Raw genomic sequence first — 20,485 nt, forward strand, 5'->3', positions numbered from 1 at the left:
AACTTACCAAAGGATTTTTGTCCTGCTCTTGATCTAAGCAATACAAAAATAGTAACGAGTGTTGCCTGCAGGCAGGCAGTGACGCACATGCCAGATGCTGGCTACTTACCTATGGCTTGCAAGCTGACAATTTGTGGTTCACAAAAAGTGTCTTTCAGGAAAGTATAGAATTGATGCAGTGCACACCACAATGGTTAGTGTACTGTCCGATGCTGGGAACATTGCGTGTGACAGGAATGCAGAAGCTAGCGCAGTGTGCCTTGTGAGGGGAGGTTCAAGTCACTAGAAAAATGTTGCCATGAATTTAGGCCAGCTCTTGTCAGCTATACATTTCAGCATATTAAATATATCAAATCACCACACTCTTTCCAGATACTGAATATCACAATTGCCATTATCTGTGTACAGGGAAATCAGAACATAGTCAGTTCCAGATACTGGACTTCAAACTTACACTTTTGAGAAGTAAAAATGTCTTTCCTACAGCTTACTGAAGCGTCTAAGTAAGTAGGAACTTTCAGCGTCTGGAGGGCGAGCAGATTTATTTGAACACAGTAATAAATAACAAGTTTTTATTGAGTCCTTTATTAATACATTCACTGCTCCTTAGTTTCACGGAGACGTCGGACCGCAGACCTCACTGTAGCTGCAGCTGTTGTGCTGTACACCCACGCTCCACCAGCCACTGTCCTCTTGCAACGCTTGCACGACCAGATACCAACACAACTCCTCTTCATTGCATCCTGAAATAAAATTTTAAGCTCTTAATCCCAACATCACACAATGATGCAATTAATTGGCTTTTGAATATGGGAACAGCCAGCAATTCATCGAATGGGAACAATTGTATGCAATATTCCTTGGCAAGAGCAAGATTGAAAGTTACTTATGTGGGGACAGTAAAGGATAGCAGTAACTTATGTAGACTTCACTAAAAACTAAGCAAGAAAGAACACAAAATGATCACTTTATTTACATATGTGAATGGATATAAGTGGGAAGAGGAACACACTCAGATGGAGCGATGTAACAATGCTAATCTAAAACAGATCTTCAGGTTTGCAGCATGTCTGATCACCACTGCAACCACCACCACAACCACTTTAATGTGGCTCTTTTCTGACTGGTGACATTCAGCTCACTTTGGGACACCACATAATGTTTATGCTCATTGCCAACATCTTAGCTACCCAACACTATTGTGCACTGCAGCAATGAAGTAGCCATTACCAAGGAATGTTGATTTGTGTGCAATATTGTGTACAGCATGCAGAAAAATTTGTAAAGAGGCTGTATGTGGCCCTTCTAGTGGGCCCCATCAATTTTTGAGTTATTTCCGTGATGCATTAAGCCATTAAATGTCCTTTTATTTATAAGATACCTGCTTCATACAATTTTTATCAGGAGTTTTCAGACTGATGCTACCTGAGAGCCCCAAACATCTAAACACAGAAAAAAGTGGCCCATGCCTTACTTGTATACACTCAACTCCTAGTCATGGATTCTTTCAGGAAGAAACCACAGTAATAGGAATACAAACCACAAAAATAGTCACAAAATTAGCCACAAACAGCAAATTGAATTCATTACCCAACTCTTTTAGTTTTTAACCACATTGGGAGTAATCCACCAATCCTTGACACATTAAGTAGAACACCGTATTACACAAAAATTGAAAATGAAGGACACGAGAATGCAATCATAAAAATTGATGTTCCCCAAATAATTGCAAGCACTTCAATTGCTAATGAGAAAAACACAAATATTTAGGCAAGATTCTGAAACAGTATGGCTAAATTGGGCAGCAAACAATAGAAGTATTTCTATTATCGTAGAGTGGTGGTTTTGTTGTTAGAGATGTAATGCACTTGAAGGGCTGGTTCCATATTTCCATGCTCTTTTACATTCTTTATACCTTCTTTCAAATGTTCCACTGGTCTGCCCGAATTGTGATGCAGCTCAGGTATATTCAACACACCGAACATAGTACTGCTTGAGAAACTATATTAAGGAATTGGACACACACACACACACACACACACACACACACACACACACACAGACAGACAGACAGACAGACAGAGAGAGAGAGAGAGAGAGAGAGAGAGAGAGAGAGAGAGAGAGAGAGAGAGAGAGATATCCTGCAATGTCAAAACAAAGTTCACAAATGGTGAGATGACAGCAGACTTTCGCAGAAAAACGAAGAATGACATAAGAAACAAAAAAACAGTATGTGAAAGCACCACAACTGCCTGTAATCCTAGCAAATACAACTGCAAGTAAAGCCATATCATCACAGTGAATCACCTCTGGTCTTAGGACTATTATTATTACAGTCACAAAAGAGGCAGTAAATAAAAAAGAAAAATGAATTCAATTTCCCAACATCATAATACCCCAAGCTCACCTCCACTTCCTATGTGAGGGCAATCACACTGCATATTTATCTTCTATTTTGATTTACATGTTTCACCCAAACCACCACGAAAGAGTATATTGCTTAAACAACTGCCATTTCAACGTCAGTTGCATTAAGATGGTGAGACCACTGTAGTGAAACTCAAAATCTAAACTGACCATCCACTCATATGGTGGTGATGTGATGATAAAAGTCCCATACTCCTTTGCTATTTCCTTCCTCCGACAGTAATGGGGATGAATGATGAAGACAACACAACACCCTATCATCGAGGCAGGTGAAAATCCCTGACCCCACCGGGAATCAAACCCGGGACCCCGTGTACGGGAAGCGAGAACACTAGCACGAGCTGTGGGTATGATATCAGATATGAAAGTGCAGTTTCAGAAGATAATTATTTATAACTCAATGTCTCAGACAACTCATACATACAGTATGATGAAAATGTACAAGTCTTGAGAATTACAGTAACAACCCTTTAAAATGTTCATTTTCCTTGATCTGAACAGAAGTCTTATTCTCTCAATACAATGCTTTCCTGTCATTAACAATTGTGATTTACAATATTTCCCACATTTTAAGTTCCCTAAGACACTGACACAATATTGGATATTTATTTTCATATAGATTTCTACAAAATGTGTATCGTATTCCTGCTCAAAATCAGCCTTGGAATGCAGACTTTACACAATGTTGTTCATCATTTAACACAGCATTAGCATGACCGGCCAGATATTCACTGTTGGCATGTCACAGCTGCCTATATATAGGTTCACAGTGTTTGAAAGGGTGAAAAATTACACCAAGTCACTGAATTAATGACAATCACTATCAGACAACAGTGACACTAGTATGACCCTGCCTTCTGATCATTGCGTTGTGTTACAACAGCTTTGATTTATAGCCTATTAAGAACGTGGCCGGGCTGATCAGTGCAAAAATGTATCTGACAAGACACTAAAACATATACACGCATCATATACGAACAAAAGAAAAATGCAATTTCAATTAATAATACATCCAGTCACCAGCAGCATCCGACAACTGATTGGCATCTCCGAGGCATGCTCTAAACCAAGTTTTCCATGTATTCATATGGAAGAGACCTCTAAAGTGTCGAATTTGGATTGACAGCTGTTTGAAAGTGAAGCTCTTTTTTCCTTGCAACTAGTGTTTGATTTAAGACCATCTACTTTCAATACAATCAGCACCAGGCAACTGTTAGGACCAATACAGTACCTGTAAAGCTTTCTCCTTTTTCCAGTGCTTCAGATCACTGTCCTTATTCAGTACCCAGTCTTCAATTTTGTCAATAACCTATCATTTGGCAGTTAGCATTAAACAAAACCCAATTTTGAGAAACAAAGAACAAAGGTTCCCTATTGGGCCGTGAAAGAACTAAGGTGATATCTTTAACCATCTGTGCGTAATGTGGACAACAGACTAATTTCACAGCCATTTATACAAATAAACACAGATTTTGAAGATGGCTGTCTCTGAAATGGGCTTTCACGAATTGTCATCACTTCTGCATGCTGCTGTAAGATACCTAGGTATTTATAAGTTGTGACAAATCCCCAGAATAAGTGCTCAGGCATTTATGCATTTTGAAGATTAATTGATAAGCAACACTTAAAAAAATGTAAGCTGATATTTTGTATTGGAAAACGTGTTTTGCAACAGTGTTCCTGGAGTGGCTGGGTAACCAAGTTGAAAAAGCTATTTGAGAGTTAATGATGTCAATTCTTCAGGTAACACACAACAAAAAAAAAGGAAACATTCAAGTTTAAAAGTAATTTCCGAAATATAGCTTATATTAAATAGCTCAGCTGTACGTAGTATTTTTACTTACAATAGTATTTTACACTACTGGCCAAATTGCTACCCCACGAAGATGATGTGCTACAAACGCGAAATTTAACAGACAGGAAGAAGATGATGTGATATGCAAATGATTACCTTTTCAGAGCATTCACACAAGGTTGGCACCGGTGGTGACACCTACAACGTGCTGACATGAGGAAAGTTTCCAACCGATTGCTCATACACAAACAGCAGTTTACCGGCGTTGCCTGGTGAAACGTCGTCATGCCTCGTGTAAGGAGGAGAAATGCGTACCATCACATTTCCGACTTTCATAAAGGTCAGGTTGTAGTCTATCACGTTTGCAGTTTATCGTATCGCGACATTGCTGCTAGCGTTGGCCAAGATCCAATGACTGTTAGCAGAATATGGAATCTCTGGGGGCACTTCAAACAGTGGACGTTACATTTCAGATGTGTTACGACCCGTGGCTCTACCCTTCATTCGATCCCCGCGAAACCCTACATTTCAGCAGGATAATGCACGACCACATGTTGCAGGTCCTGTACGGGCCTTTCTTGATACAGAAAATGTTCGACTGCAGCCGTGGCCAGCACATTCTCCAGATCTCTCACCAATTGAAAACGTCTGGTCAATGGTGACAGAGCAACTGGCTCGTCACAATATTCCAGTCACTACTCTTGATGAACTGTGGTACTGTGTTGAAGTTGCATGGGTAGCTGTACCTGTACATGCCATCCAAGCTCTGTCTGACTCAATGCCCAGGCGTATCAAGGCCGTTATTACAGCCAGAGGTGGTTGTTCTGGGTACTGATTTCTCAGGATCTATGCACCCAAATTGCGTGAAAATAATCACAGGTCAGTTCTGGTATAATATATTTGTCCAATGAATACCCGTTTATCATCTGCATTTCTTCTTGGTGTAACAATTTTAATGGCCAGTAGTTTACTTGTAATACACAACTGCAAAAATAAGAATGAAAAGTGTTTATCAATAATGATTTTAATTAAGGATGTTTCATGTTTAGTTTCTGAGATTCCAAGAACTGCTGATTCTCTAGGAATTTGCTAGTGTTGGAATCAAACAATTCCAGCATCTTTGGTACCTATTATTTGCTGTCAAATCTTTTTTGTGTTAGTGTTCTCATTTTATCTTCACAGCAGCATAGTCATACGGAAATATATACAGGAAGCAGCAGAATAGAAAACATACTCTGTCTCAAGCATCACTAATCAGACAATGAAGCATTTTTCACCAAAAATAGTTTAATATTTAAGAATATATTAATCACTGAGAAACACGTGCCAGCTGTTTAATACATTAAATAGTAATTTTGCTGTCAATAATTATCATCAATAATATTCAGGGATTTGACACTGATAATGAAGTGAGGACCTATGGACAATGTTTCTTTTTATAATGGTTTACTGATACACAGGTGTTCTACACTGTGCATGTGTGTGCGTGTGTGTGTGTGTGTGTGTGTGTGTGTGTGTGTGTGTGTTTTTGAGAGAGAGAGAGAGAGAGAGAGAGAGAGAGAGAGAGAGAGAGAGAGAGAAGAGCAGAACTGGTAAAAAGGAGGACATTGTAAATAAGAAGCTGTCAGCAACATGTGTCCTTCCTTGGTACAGCAAGTTGAAATGCAAGGATGTGTAAAAAAAAATTTAATTGGTGAATTATACATTCTAGCAGTAAAAACTTTAAGTAGCACTTTTTTTCCCTTTTTTCTTAAATGCCCAGATTTTGGGCATTTAAAACTGCTTTGGGCAAATTCCTGGCCAATTGCCCACTGAGTATTTGTATGGCCCACATCACTACTTCTGTGTGAAATATGCTAATACATACTAGACACACAGTCTTGGGTTGGTACGACCTGATGTCAGATGTAAGCATTTCTCCTCAAGATGCCCCATAACATGACAATTTCCACCCTCTTTCTCACCCATGACGTTCCTGAAGTGAATGATATCTCATCGGAGTCAAGCTGTAGATTTAGTTTCTATTATTCTCTTTTATGAAGACTGCCAACTTTAGTGTTTTAACCAATATTGTGTTGATTTACCACAATTTTATAATGATTAGTTTACACTAACTGGACATGACTGAAACGAAGAGGGAAAAAACTTGCACGCATTTGTGTGTGCATCAGCACTCAGCCACTGCCTTTGTAATTGATGCTTTGAAGAGATGAGTAGAGCTAACTGCCGCTAGAAACAAAAACTGTTGTATAAGATTTTTAAATAAGCTAATTTTAATTGTTTCAATTTCATATCTTGATCAATATCATGGGAGAGAGAGAGAGACTCATTTTCACTTGTGTATCTTATGCTTTCTTGTATTTTACACTGTTTAGGTCAGTCCACTGAGAAGTATAAAAAGAGGGTTCTACTATATGCAACAGGCAAGTGGTGAGTAATATCACTGTCAGCACACAACACAAATTCATTACTCACAGTAATACGGCAGAGCATGATGTACAAACTGAGATCACACACCACCACCAAGGTGTAAGAGACCACTTAAGCCACCAGGTAGTACATGTACGAGTGGCAACGAAAGCCTTAACAAATAATGTGCACCATAATTAGAGTCTCATAGAGTTTGACATTAATTCATACTCTCACTACCTAGAGAAACATTAACAAAATGTCCGAGATGAAATTCCATGGAAAAGCCATACTGAAGTGAGAGGGAGGGGGATATCGTCAGACACTGAAGCATCATCACATTAATAAACAGAGCGAAAATTATTTTTTTCGTATAATTCATTTCCTTAGGTTGGCAGCACTGTATGACTAAATGGCTGCTGTATGTTAGTTAAATTCGTAGAAAGACATATACCCCCAACTAAAATTATTTTGTGATTGATGTTTCAATGAACTGTGTGTAGGTGTCTGCGACCAGCCAATCTTATTTCTTTCTTCAGCCCCCTGCCCCTCCCACAGCAACGTGTCAATAAAGCAATTTCAATCTCCAAATAAAAAAGGGAAATCCATTTTTTTCCACATCTAACAAACTCTACTAATAGTACACTTTTTTTGGGCTGAAGTGTGTATGGCTTTATGATACTCCAAGAAATATGAACTGTGCAGGAAGTAATTTTCCTGCCATTTTCAAGATTGCCAATGAAGTGAAGGTGGGGTTAACTGGACCAGTAAAGTTTGAAATCACATGGGCTGTTTAACCCCCCACAGTTGCTGATTAATGAATATAATGAATAATTTCACACAAACAGCTGCTAGTGCCCTAAGGATTACTACATACAGTGAAATCCACTTTTACGCTTTTCAAGGGACTTCAAAAAATGGTGCAAAAGTTACTTATAAGATATCCCCTAAATTTTTTGCAGTTTATGTATGATATATGAACATAACAGGCATCAAAAGACTATCAGGGACTTTTTTTATTATCTAATAAATGTTTATTAGATAATAAAAACTGCTTATTTATCTGGAATTGACATGTCTGGGAAGTAGAAATGTTTGACTCAATTTCAAACGTCGTAATCAATAATTCTGGAAAGCCTGCAGTTGTCATTCATTATTTAACTAATGAAATACTGCACTAGTCACATTTTTTCATGCTTAACGATGCACTTCAGGTATTTTTAATCCCAAACATCATAATGGATGTTTTCGGAAAGCCTACCGCTGTCATTCATTTAGATAATGAAATACTGATCTAGTTATGTATTTTTTCATGCTTGATAACATGTTTCCAGAATTTTTTCTCATTGTCAAGTGCAAATATATATATGTAAGTATTTTGTGTGGTGTTTGAAAATGTGTTATTCTGCCTCTCATGCACTGTAGATGTCTTTTTGAGGTTATCAGGTACAGTGCCTCCTCCTCCGTTATGCAAAAAAAACCCACACACATGCAAACTATCACTCACATCGTTCATGTAACATCACAAAAAATACAAAAATACTACACCTGACAACAAAAATAAATTCTCGAAACACATTTTGCTCTGTATGAAAAAAATTTGTAACCGGCATTGTGTTGAAACTAAAACCATTTAAGCAATGCAAAATGAATGCCGGTGTCAACTAGCTCTACAAGAGGCCAAACACTGAAACACACTATATATGGTTCGACAAAGGTGTCACGATGATTTCAACATCATGAAACTTCATTTGCTTGGTAGAGTTTGGAAATGGCTGTGAATGGGCATGATATCTTTATTCGAATAGACCTAGTTACTCCTGTCAGCCATCATGCCAAGTAGTGCTTGGCAGCAGCGGGAGATATGGCTCAAATTGTTCCAACTTTTACAGATTTACCGGCTCAAATCCACTGGGTAGAGTGCCCTGGTGTGAAGAAACAACCACATAATATTTGTAAACACTACTGGACGGCTAACATCATGCCAGCATTATTTTTTTCTTGACAAACATTTTTTTGTGATGCATAAACTGCGGGAAAATTATAAATATGTTGATGCAAAATCATGTGCAAATTAACATTGTGGTCATAGGAAATTTGACAGGAATGATAAAGAATCTTGTATACTGCAGGGAAACATTAATTCCAGGAACGTAAAAGCGGGGTTATACTGTACGACATTGCTGGCCTTGAAAGTGTAGCACATTCTTTGGCATTCATTCACTGTCTCAAACATCTTCAAAAAATGCTTTAGTGGCAGTGGTATTGAACTTTCCAATTATAACATGTACTAGCCCACATTTCTGATATTTAACAGAGACTTCCACCACTTCAGCAACAAACACCAGATGACTCACTGGGAGAAGATGCAAGCAAATCTGCAGATGACAATGTGGAGGCTCCTAGGCATCAACCATAAGATCAGCAAACAGAAATTACACATGTGGAACTTTGGATACATCCTAACATTGGTGTAAGGAAAATACGAGGTAGAAAGGAAAATCAACTGTCCTTACGAGAACACCAGACAGAGGCAGCAGCAAAAAAACAGATGATCAACGCAACTGTCAAAGAAGGATAAACTAAATAAGGTAATGCCTACAGTGAAGCATCAAAATTGGGAAAAGAGCAGAAACAGTTCTGAATATGGCGACCATACCCAGTAAATAGATTCCTTTGGTGGTGACTAGTACACAAGTGGTGATAATGGTGAAACAGTGAAGAAATGGGACTAAGTACAATGAAGTAGAAGGGGACACTACCAAGAATAGAAGCAATGTGTGACAACTGAAGCAAAAATGAGTTGTGCAACCACAAAATTTAAAGCTATAGAAGAAAGTACCTTTGTTGCTTCAAATTAAATAGCTGTCCAACTACCCAAACCATTACATGGCACTATAGCTCACTAGGTATTCGTAATTTGATTCCTGATTAATGACATACAATTTTTATATGTATGGTGCAGTAATTCATTTATATAATCGAAAGGTCCAGTTATGATGTAGGGCCTATATATGAAAACTGAAGCAACAAATGAAAATTTGTACCAAGGCTGGGATTCAAAACCAGCCTTGGTATAAATTTACATATGTTGCTTCAGTCTGCATATAAACATCATGGATGGTGGACAGCTGAAAAGGTCTCTCGAACTATATAGTTTCATTTGATGGTCCTGTTAATCTATCCACTGGGGTTAAATGGTCCAAAAGTAGTGCTTAGTTATTTTCCAGTTCTGAAAAATCAGAGAGATACTGCAAAAATGAAAGTGCCTTTAATTTCTTGGTTTTCTCCGGACTCATGAATAAAGATTTCCACTGACACATTGCAAATAGAATCTCAAGGGAAATAACAATACAAGTCAAGTTCACCTCCAACCTTCCTTATCACGAATGTTGTTTCTCCGAAACTTTTAGAGAGAAAACAACAAGCCTCAACAGACAAGTACCAGATTAACATAGTGCTAACAACTTGCAAAAAGAATATGAATGAACAAAAATAGCAAAATGTGAGAGAGTAGTAGAAACTAAGATGATGGTGAAAGTACCCAGAAATTAATGGACAGTCAATTGCTTAGGGACTGCAAATGACAAAAATTGCTATGATACCAAACACACACCCTATCTTGAACAAAAAAAAACTCAGTTCCATCCTCAGGCAACTTGCATGCTAATACAAGATGTGACAATACTGTTATTTCTACCAAAACATGCCAGCAATGGCAGGGTTTAAAGCCATGTCAGTTTTGAGACTGAGCAGGACCTTTGAATTAATGAACGTAAATGTAAGCCATAGAAATCTTAAATCTGAATGCCTAAATCAGAATCCAGTATTATATCTGCACTATCTCTGGTGGCATAAGGGTGACAGCAAAGTAATGCTTTGTGTAATCAATTTCTTGGGCATGGCAAATGATTCAGGCAGTCAATTACATAGATTGACCTGTTTTTCAATAACCAAAGATTGTTTAACTACAAACTACCACAGATGAAAGGGTGACTCTACATACCATCAGAAATGTGTCCCCTTATCACCCTTTCAATTTGCAACCTAATAATGAAGACCCCCTCCGTGAAAAATGGTCCTTGCCATTGGTGAGGAGGCTTTTGTACCTCAGTGATTGACAACCATACTGAAGGTGCAACTACAGAGGGTGTGTGTGTTGACAGGTCAGACAAATGTGCAGTTCCTGAAGAAGGTCAGTAACCTATTCAGTTGTCGCAGGAGCAATAGTCTGATTGACTGGCCTGGCCTTGCAACATTAAGTAAAATAGTTCTTGCTGTGCAGTAATGAAAATGGCTGAAAGCAAAAGGAAACTAAAGCCATAATTTTTCCCAAGGAGGGGGGCAGGGAGCATGCAGCTCTACTGTATAATTAAATTATGGTGTCCTTTTGGATGAATTATGTGGCTTTGGTCAATATCAATATTTGTCAAAACTGGTTTTATTGGTGTATGCCATATAGTTTCATGTGCTCTTCATAATGTTAAAATGGCCAATGTCTAAGTCACACAGGATGAGGGATACTGGGGGTTTTAAGACCGAAGCCCCAAAGTGTTGTATCAAGTTTTCAGTCAGCATAAAAGGGCCAATCTTGACACTGGCCCTCCCTCTTATTTTACATTTGTTGTAAGAAGGGCCAATGCCAACATAGGCCTTTTTTGCTGACAGATGGTTTCAACAATGGAGTCAGTCCTGTGACATTGGACTTAAATCTGGTAGGAATACACAATAATAAGAGTTGTTCATTTAACGATTCCCCTAACCATTCGGCGCATTGTTAGCGAAGAGTCTAGACAATCTTGGTGGGCACAAACATGCTTCACAGAGGTGATAAGGAAGAGCTTGAGGAACAAACTGCAGCTGAAATATCTTTGCTGAAGTCATCACTTTGTCTTGAGAGTAAGTTTACTAAAATAAACTGGTCTCAGGAGCATTTATCCCTAATTTTTCAACACAAGACCATAAATTGACTGGTATCTCTACTTAATGTCAATCTGAAATATTATTAACTGCCTATTACATTTAATTCATTTTTATTTTCTTTAAGGTCATCTCAGTACCAGTACAGAAGAAAAGGAATGTTCATCATTATTGGCAGATGTAATTTCAAGTTCTAATGAAGATGTATTTGAAGATTCTGATGAAAGCAATGGCAGAGGGAATACAGCTGTATGAAAGACAGTTAAGAGATCTTCAAGGATTGAAGAAATTTATCTAATTCAACAGTGGCATGACAATGATACAACTCAGTTGAAGGTGGAGGAAGAAATCTGATCCACAGGATTCATCCAGAAAAAGAAAGCGAAACCAAAAATTCTGGGAGGAAAGAATTGACAACTGCAGGAAAGGAATATGTGACGTTGAAAGTAAAAGTTATAAATTATACCTACTTAAGTTCTGAAATCATGCAAGTACAGGAAAAATTGCAGAGAAAAAGTAAATGACTAAATGACAGAGAGAGAGAGAGAGAGAGAGAGAGAGAGAGAGAGAGAGAGAGAGAGAGAGAGAGAGAGAGAGAGAATGTTCATAGAACATTACAAAGAGTCCCGAGAAGCTCAAAATCAGTTCATAGCTAATCATGTATCTGAGGAAAAGAAACATATGGAGCGTTTAAGGAACAAACCTGAAGGAACTGCAAGCAGGCGAAAATATTCCATGAAGTACTTTCTTTACAGTGCTCCTTTGCAGAGTAAGATAGAAGTATGTCAGAATATGTTCCTCCGTACATTTTCTTTAACACAAAAGAAGATAAGAATAACTGGAGAAAAGATGGGGCTCTGAAGGAGGAGTGCGTTCCGAAGATGGACGTGGTAAACATTCTAATCATCCGAAAGTTCCATCTGACGACACTGATTTAATAAAGGAACACATTAAAATATTTCCTTCCTCCGAAAGCCATTTTTCTCAATCTCATTCTTCTAAAAAATATTTACCCCCAGAATTGAGCATTTCAGCAATGTACCAGCTCTTATTAAAAATTTTGCCAAACAAAGGTATGAAGCCAACAAGTGAAGTGCGTCATCGAAGTTTTTGTGACCTGTTTCAATCTTAGCTTACACAAACAGAAGGCATTTGTGACAAATATGTCACATTACACAAGAATTGTACTGATGATGCTGAATGTTGTAAGGCTGAAGTGGGCAGCAACATTTGGATTTAGCCCAGGCTGCTTAGAAAAGCTGAGCAGAATTCCAATGTAGTAACCTTGGCCTTTGATCTACAGAAATGTCTACCCACTCCTTTTCTATGCTGTGGTGTGGCATTTTACAAAAGACAATGTTGGACCTTCAACTTTATCATCTATGGAAAGAGACATAAAGAATGCTGTCCAGTATGCTACATCAGGAATGAAACAGTGGTGGAAGAGGTGGCCAAGAAATAGCTTCTTGTCTGTATAATTATTTGATGAACCTGGCTGACGAAACTGTTGAGGTAAACATGTACAGTGAATCGTGTGTCGGGCAAAATAGAAATATTTTTATTGCCATCATGTTTCTGAGAGTAGTGGACGAATTTGAAGCCGATTGGAAATCAGGCCACAAGTTACTTAAAGTTGGACACACTCACTTGGAAGCTGACTCAATTCACACAGCCATTCAGAAGACAAAGGAAACACCTGTTGAAGTAGTAGATATGCCTTGAGACTATGCCAAATTATGGTTCCCTGAAAGCCATCCATGAATGCAATAGAGCAGGAACATAAGGACTTCTACAACTTTAAAGACTTGATGAGAAGTCAGAATCTGCACAAGAAAATTAACACAGAATGGAATCCTATTGCTTGGAACACGATAGAATAGATGAAGTATCATTCAGGTATGCCAGGAATTCTCCCCTACTAACACAGTTACTCCTCAGAAGAACCATTCAAGATGGTAGATCTTAACAGAAGAAACTCTATGCCAAAACGTTTACCTATTTCTGATGCCATTGTATGCATTTCACACAAGAAATTAAAGGATTTCATGGATCTACTTCCGTACATTAATGTAAGCAGTCATTCTACATGCAGTTTCTCAATCATCTGAGAGCCAATAAACAGTCAGATGAAAGATCAACAGGTATCTTAAAAGGGAAGGATGGTGGTGACGGAAACGAGTGATTTTTTTCTCTCCCGTTTTACATCATCAACCATAGCGTATGCAAATTATTTGCCTGATATTAAGAAATGTGAATAAACAGCCCCCCCCCCCCCCAAATTATGAGACCAGTGTTTTCATGATTTATGGTGATAAAATGTTTTTGGAACATGTAATAGTGGCTATGAGTTATTAAATTCTTGAGAAATGAATAAAATGATTTAATTAATGAGTACAAGGGAAAATTTAACTTAAAAATTACCAATTTCTGGTTATTCAGTGTACCTGACCATGATGTCCAAAGAGCTGAAGTCAAATAATTTAAGACAGTTGGTGAGTTGAAAATTCTAGAAATTTATTATTTAAAAATAAGCTTTAGTTAAGCTGATTTACTATATTGATAGTAACATATAGCCCCAAATACACTGTTAATAGTTACAGAAAATACTCGAAGAAGCTTATAACAAACTAAGATTCTTGACATTGGCTCTTTTAGAACCAAGCCACGAAATATTCCAGATGTAAAACAGTCCCTCATTCGGACTGCTGAGGAAGATTTATCAGGAGGAACAAAACTGGAATTCTACACAACAGTGTAGAACGTAGGACCCTTTAACCGGGTGGGTAATTAGAAAATTGAAAAAGGGAAATGGCTAGATTAGATATAGTGATAATTAGTTAAGTTTGATGGCAGGAGGAGCAGCGCTTCTGGTCAGGTGAATGCAGGGTTATAAATATAAAGTCAAATACGGGTAATGCATGAGAAAATTTAATATGAATGTGGATAAGCTACTGTGAACAACATAGTGAATGCCTTACTGCAGGCAAGACAGACATGAAGCCCACACCCAACAATGTAGTAGACACTTATATGCCAACCAACTCTGCAAACGAAGTGATTGAAGAAGTGTATGATGAAATAAAAGAAATTTTTCAGATGGTTATGGGAGAAGACTGGGACACGCATTCAATAACAGGAAAGGACAAATAGGAAAAGTAGGTGAATATGAACTCAGGGGAAGGAATGGAAGTTGCCTGGCAGAATTTTGCACAGAGCATAATTTAATCATCACTAACACTTGATTTAAGAATTATAAAACAGGTTGTATACACAGAAGAGACCTGGAGACACCAGGAGGTTTCAGATATGATGGTACGACATTTAGAAAGCAGATTTTAAATTATAAGATATTTCCAGGGGAAGATGTGAACTCTGGCCACAATTTATTGGTTGACTGTAGATTAAAACTGAAGAAACTACACAAAGGTACAAAATCTAGGTGATTTGGAACCTGGATTAAAAAATAAAGGTTACAAAATACTAAGACAAATTTGTTACAAAAGCATGGAAAACTGGTAGAATCCGACTTTGGGGAAGATAAGTATGGATTCCAGTGAAATGTAGGAACACCTGAGGAAATACTGATCCTATGACTTATCATAAAGAGAGAAGTTAAGGAAAGGCAAACCTATGTTTCTAGCAATATTCTCTTATGACAGGGGCAGCAAAGGCTTGGAAGAGCAGTTGAATGGAATGGACAGCGTCTTAAAAGGATATAAAACGATGAAAAATCATGGGTTTAGCTATTTGAGCAACAACATGACTGATGATGGCCGAAGTAGAGAGGCAATGGCAAGGAAAGCATTTCCGAAGAAGAGAAATTTGTTAACATCAAAAATAAATTTTAGAGCCAGGAAATCTTATTTGAAAGTATTTGCATGGAAGTGAAAATGGGCAATAAACAGTTTAAACAAGAGGAGAGTACAAGAATTTGAAATGTGGTGTTACACGAGAAGTCTGCAGATTGGACAGTTACATTAATGAAGTACTGAGAAGAATTTGGGAGAGAAGAAATTTGTAGCACAACCTGACTATAAGAAGGGATTAGATTGCATAGAACATTCTGAGACATCAAAGGTAATTTGCAAGAATATCTGCCAGTCGAAGATACGGGCTCCAAACAATAGATATCAGACATACGATTGTAAATTGACCTTGGGACTGTGGTGACAAGTGACTTAAGTCATTTCCTTTATAGTTACAAATATTTAAGTCAATGTACCTCAGTAAATACTGCTCATAACTCCCATGATCAATTCAGAATCACATATTCAATATCTACCATTTGGAGAACCGGCTTTGATAGGCAAACATTCTTGCAAATTACCCATCAAAGGATAAGCAATTTAGAACTGGAAGGAAAAAAGTGTGTGTGTGGGGGGGGGGGGGGGGTGTAAAAAAATATCACGGAAACAGATGAATACCACAAGCAGGTTCAGAAGGATGTAGATTGCAGCAGTCACTCAAGAGATGAGACTTGCGCAGGCTAGGAGCATGGAGAGTTGCAGCAAACCAGTCTTCAGATCGAAAACCACAACCAGACCACAAACAACAAAATGACAAGATTAATGGAATTATGTTGTTAAGCGAGGCACTGAACTACAGTGCAAGCCATTGCACCTTGCCTGTCTTTCCAATTTAGCGAAACGAGTAGGTATATAACCTACTGCTTCAACATAGTCAACTGGAGTCTATTTCATCAATCTGTGTATGGGTGGGTTTATGGTAAAAAGCTCAACATGTTTCATCTTACCTTTCCACAAAAGGTGCAAGTGTATTTGGAATGCTGCGTAATTTCCATCTTCTTAACCATCTTCCTAAGTGAGGCACCATATCTGGTACCGTATTTCCCGGTGATTCCAACCTTCTTCGTGCGCTTAGCCTGAAATGTATTATTACGGTTATTAAAACTGTGAGAGTTTAGCGCCCTTAGGTTTGCACAAACACTTAATTCCTTTAGAAAAAAAATCTTGACATGAAGATGATTTCCACTGCACAATTTTTGGGTAAATTCACTTTTCCAACTTCAGAGCAAAAGAGATGTCTTCAAAATAAACAACAATTAACGTGCGCTCTTATTGGAGGTAATAAAACTAATTCTGTACAAAAAACATAATTTGATACTGCAGAAGGATGAAAAGGATATTAAAAAATAAAATCCCTACCATTTCGCTTGTATGATCACGCTTCCAACACCGGAAACAGAAAGGTTATGGGATTCGTTCCAGAAAATCAAAGAGTTTGTATGAAGACGCGTATTATCAAAGTTCATATGTGAAACTACTTCGCAGTAAAAAAAAAAAAAAAACCATTTACGAGATTATTTCTACGTTGCAGTGACAGTAATATTAATGAAGTTTGTAATCAAAGTGTAAAATGAGTACTATGTTTTATAATAGGTTAAATAATTATATTTTATTTAGCACAAAAAAGAATTTAATTTATAGGATTACTGAAAGGTAATGGAATTTGTGTGAATTTGTACGTTCTAGCTCTTTTTATATTTCAGAGTTTTAAAAGTATCGTTATAATTATTTTATTACTATGTTAGCTGCCGTTGAGCAGAATAGCGGATCTCGTTTGTTGTCACTTGTAAGCATCTTTGAAGATGCAGACAACCACCCAGTATCAATAGTATAGTATTTGAGAGTGCCAAACATAGGATACATTTTGTGTGTTGTGAATTTTGTGTAATGTTTCTTGATTGATAAACATATGTATCGCCGAAATAGACGTGGGGGAGGCCCAAAGTGGTTTCGAACAGGGGACCATAACAGACAGGAAAGCGGTAAGACACTGTTACTAAGTTTTCGTTTCTAAACTCCTATCTTCGTAAATAGTTGATGTCAAGTGTTTTTCGATAAAATATGAGTCATGTTTAATCGTGATATTTGTATGTAAAAAAATCCGTCAGTTTGCTTTATACTTGGCACATTATCAAGTATTTTGTGGCAACGGTATCAAGGGGTTCTATGCAATAAAGTTGCAATTACGGTAATTTTAAAACTTTGCATTGTACTCAGCTGCTTAGAGGAAAATTGGGAAACTTTGTGATGGCAAGTAAGTGAAGTAGAATTTCAGAATACTGCATGTACTTGGTTGAGAGGCAAAATAAATTTCTATCTGCTGGTCAGTTTTAGGGTAGTGTAGTAGTGATCCATTTCACTGTAACCTGCCCAACGTTTCGTCCAGAGTGGCGTTGGGCAGCTTGTCAAGTGCTCTTGGTTCTTCTGTCGGATGTAGAGGAATGCTCAGTACGAGTCTTCAGCTTTGACTGGTGACATTGGAAACAAGCGGCAAACGCCGTAAACTATATGGCGACTATTACGTGATGTTAATTTTTTTTTCAAACGGGCTGATCTACAGATCATTCTGTAACTGCAGCCAGTTTTTTGTTAGTGTCAGATTCCTTTGCTTCTCCTACTCTCAACCAAAGCCTCACCTTCCAAGCTAACATAGACCTCAGGCAAAGCTACAGATCAGTCTGTCCCCACATCCAGATATTTTTATTGTCACATTTGATGGCTTTGCCAACTAACAATAAAACCATGCATGGAGTTGTCCATGATACTCTACCCTGTGTTAGCGCATCTTCATTTCTGAATAACTACTGCAACATCGGTTTGGGAGAAAGGGATAACTCACGCCAAAGTAGAGTAATACAGGCAAGTGTGTCATTGATTTTATTCCATCTAAGGTTCACAGCGGGCCTTCTGCTGAACTTGGCGATGGCGCCATACATTGTTCCAATGCCAGAGTTTGCAGGATCAGTGCCAGTTGCCCACCCTTGTGGATGAAGCAATCCACTCACACCAAGGCTAAATGTCCGCTGCGTGCATTAACTGTGCCCTTGGCGCAGAACATGGCTTACTGATCCCTCAAGGGTGACTCGTGGACTCTGCGTATGAAGGGAAGCAGACAACCGCTGTCTTTGTAGTGAGCCTTACCAGCTCTGGCAGCTTGTTCAGTGCCGCTGACAGCTCTGCACTCAGGAGGCCGCAAGTTCGGACCCCGGCCCCACCCCTTTCTACAGCAACTTGCAGTCCACCAGATGATACCACCCACAGGGCAGAGGCTATTGGCCCTCTCAGTCCTCGCACCAATGTAGCTCCAAGGTGCGATGTGCCCCACCAGAGCAATGATGCTTGTGTGCAGCGGGGCTTGGAGGTAGCTACAGCAGGCTGGCTGTCGGCCAATATCCTTCACTAAAAGGTGGTCATGGTTGACCAGCAACTCAAACAATAGTTATCCTCTCCAGTTTTAGATGCGGACAAAATGGTAACACGACTGTTTGCTTTGAGCCTCCAGACTTGCTTGTGTGTCTTTCCTCCACCTCTGATGTGTTTGCTCTGGAGCAGAGAAGTGGAGAGCTGTTTGATAATTACGTCAGCTTTCCTCAGCCTGCTCCAGCCCCTTCATGCAGGTTACTAGCTGCTGTTGTAACTGCAGCGTGTGGGATCTTCACAGTGTGTCAGTGCCCTCTGCTGCCCTGATTACTTCTCATTTGTATACTGTGCTCTCCAGATTGTGCCTTCTCATCTGTGAATGGTGTTGTAAACCTGCCTCACAGAATCATTTGCAAAATATCAACATTGCCCACACCTGTCATCCAGTGTGCCAATCACTCCCTCAATTAGTACCTTCCAGCGATAGCTGTGCAAAATTTACAAGAATTCCCCAAATCTATGCATGTAGTTACTTGTGACGCAGCAAGGGATAGACTACAGCAATGTCTCACTCCCTTCTCAACCACTTCTATCCCTTCATGCCCCTTCACTCTTATAACTTCTGTATGGTTTCTGTATAAGTTGTAAATAGCATTTTGCTGCCTGTGTTGTACTCCTGCTATCTTCAGAATTTCAAAGAGAGGATTTCTGTCAACAACATCAAAATCTTTCTGCAAGTCTGCATATAGGATACTATAAACATAGGTTTACTTTTCCTTAACGTATACTATGTGATCAAAAGTACCAAGACACCTGGCTCGAAATGGCTTAAAAGTTCGTGGCACCATTAATTGATGATGTTGGAATTCATTATGGTGTCTGCCCACTCTTAGCCTTGATGACAGCATCCACTCCCCCCTGCAGGCCCGGGGGTTAGAATAGGCCTGAGGTATTCTTGCCTGTCGTGGCAACTAAAAGAAGTCTCGTACCTTTAGGCATTTGTGGTGGTCCCCTGTAGTGTTTGACCTCCATTTTTCAAAATTTTCCCAAAGAGCAAGCCAGTTGGTTAAGGGCGCCTTACTTGGTGCATCATGTCCACCGTGCATTGATTCCCGCTCATCCTCCATCTCTTGAGTGAGGACACCTTCCTAGATGCTTTTTCCTCCACCCACTCTGCAGTGTTGTTTTCTGCACCGACGAAGACCATGTAATTCTTTGCACCTCATATCCAACACAATAGCCAGTCCATTGTGGTGTGGCTGCCATGTACCCTGTTGGTTCTAGCCCCCTGACCACACAGGGATTGCTCTGCTGATTCCTGCGCCGTTAACTCCCCATGTATGCCGAGGAGTAGATGCCAGACACCCTGGGTCATCAGGACTCCTGGCAATAGCCATCCTGTCAGGTGAGCTTTGCTGCGGCTGGGTGGCGCCTGTTGGGAGGTCCCCTGGTTGGTGTGGGTGCCATCAGGGTGGATGACAAACATTGAAGCGTGGTACATCATCTCTTCCTGGTGGTCAAACACCAGCAATCTCTAAGCATTCACGGGCTCAATTCAACGCACAGAGGTATGATCCCAAATTGTTCCCCTCCTTGGCCACACCGGGGGAGGAACGTCAGGCAGGAGATCTTATTCCCCCCAGTACCTTGTATGTTCGAGAGCTGATGGGGAATCTTTCTTGACGATGAAGCCTCAGTTTTTTGTTGGGCATTTAGACGACAAATTTGGGGAGGTGGAGGGCTTGTCCAAAATGAGAACTGGGTCAAT

General features: G+C 39.1%; 2 protein-coding genes across 3 annotated transcripts in view; one reads left to right on the forward strand and one right to left on the reverse strand.

Moving 5' to 3' along the window:
- Nucleotides 1-558: 558 nt before the first annotated feature.
- On the reverse strand, nucleotides 559-16,816 carry LOC126335292 (60S ribosomal protein L37a). Its single transcript, XM_049998384.1, has 3 exons — nucleotides 16,717-16,816; nucleotides 16,305-16,433; nucleotides 559-743 (listed from the first exon to the last, which is right to left on the reverse strand). Exons 1-3 carry the CDS (start codon nucleotides 16,717-16,719, stop codon nucleotides 597-599), a joined length of 279 nt encoding a protein of 92 aa, XP_049854341.1. The 5' UTR covers nucleotides 16,720-16,816; the 3' UTR covers nucleotides 559-596.
- Nucleotides 16,817-17,130: 314 nt separating this feature from the next.
- LOC126335293 (ATP-dependent DNA/RNA helicase DHX36-like) overlaps nucleotides 17,131-20,485 on the forward strand; it is a 200,124-nt gene continuing 196,769 nt past the window's right edge. The window contains exon 1 of one of the 2 annotated variants that reach the window (XM_049998385.1): nucleotides 17,131-17,339. In XM_049998385.1, the coding sequence (XP_049854342.1) occupies nucleotides 17,267-17,339 (73 nt within the window). In that variant the 5' untranslated portion in view covers nucleotides 17,131-17,266. The remainder of the gene's footprint in view (nucleotides 17,340-20,485) is intronic. The other variant, XM_049998386.1, reaches the window with a different exon arrangement.

The sequence above is a fragment of the Schistocerca gregaria genome, chromosome 2 (genome assembly GCF_023897955.1).
Source record: "Schistocerca gregaria isolate iqSchGreg1 chromosome 2, iqSchGreg1.2, whole genome shotgun sequence".
In the NCBI taxonomy this organism is placed as follows: domain Eukaryota; kingdom Metazoa; phylum Arthropoda; class Insecta; order Orthoptera; family Acrididae; genus Schistocerca; species Schistocerca gregaria.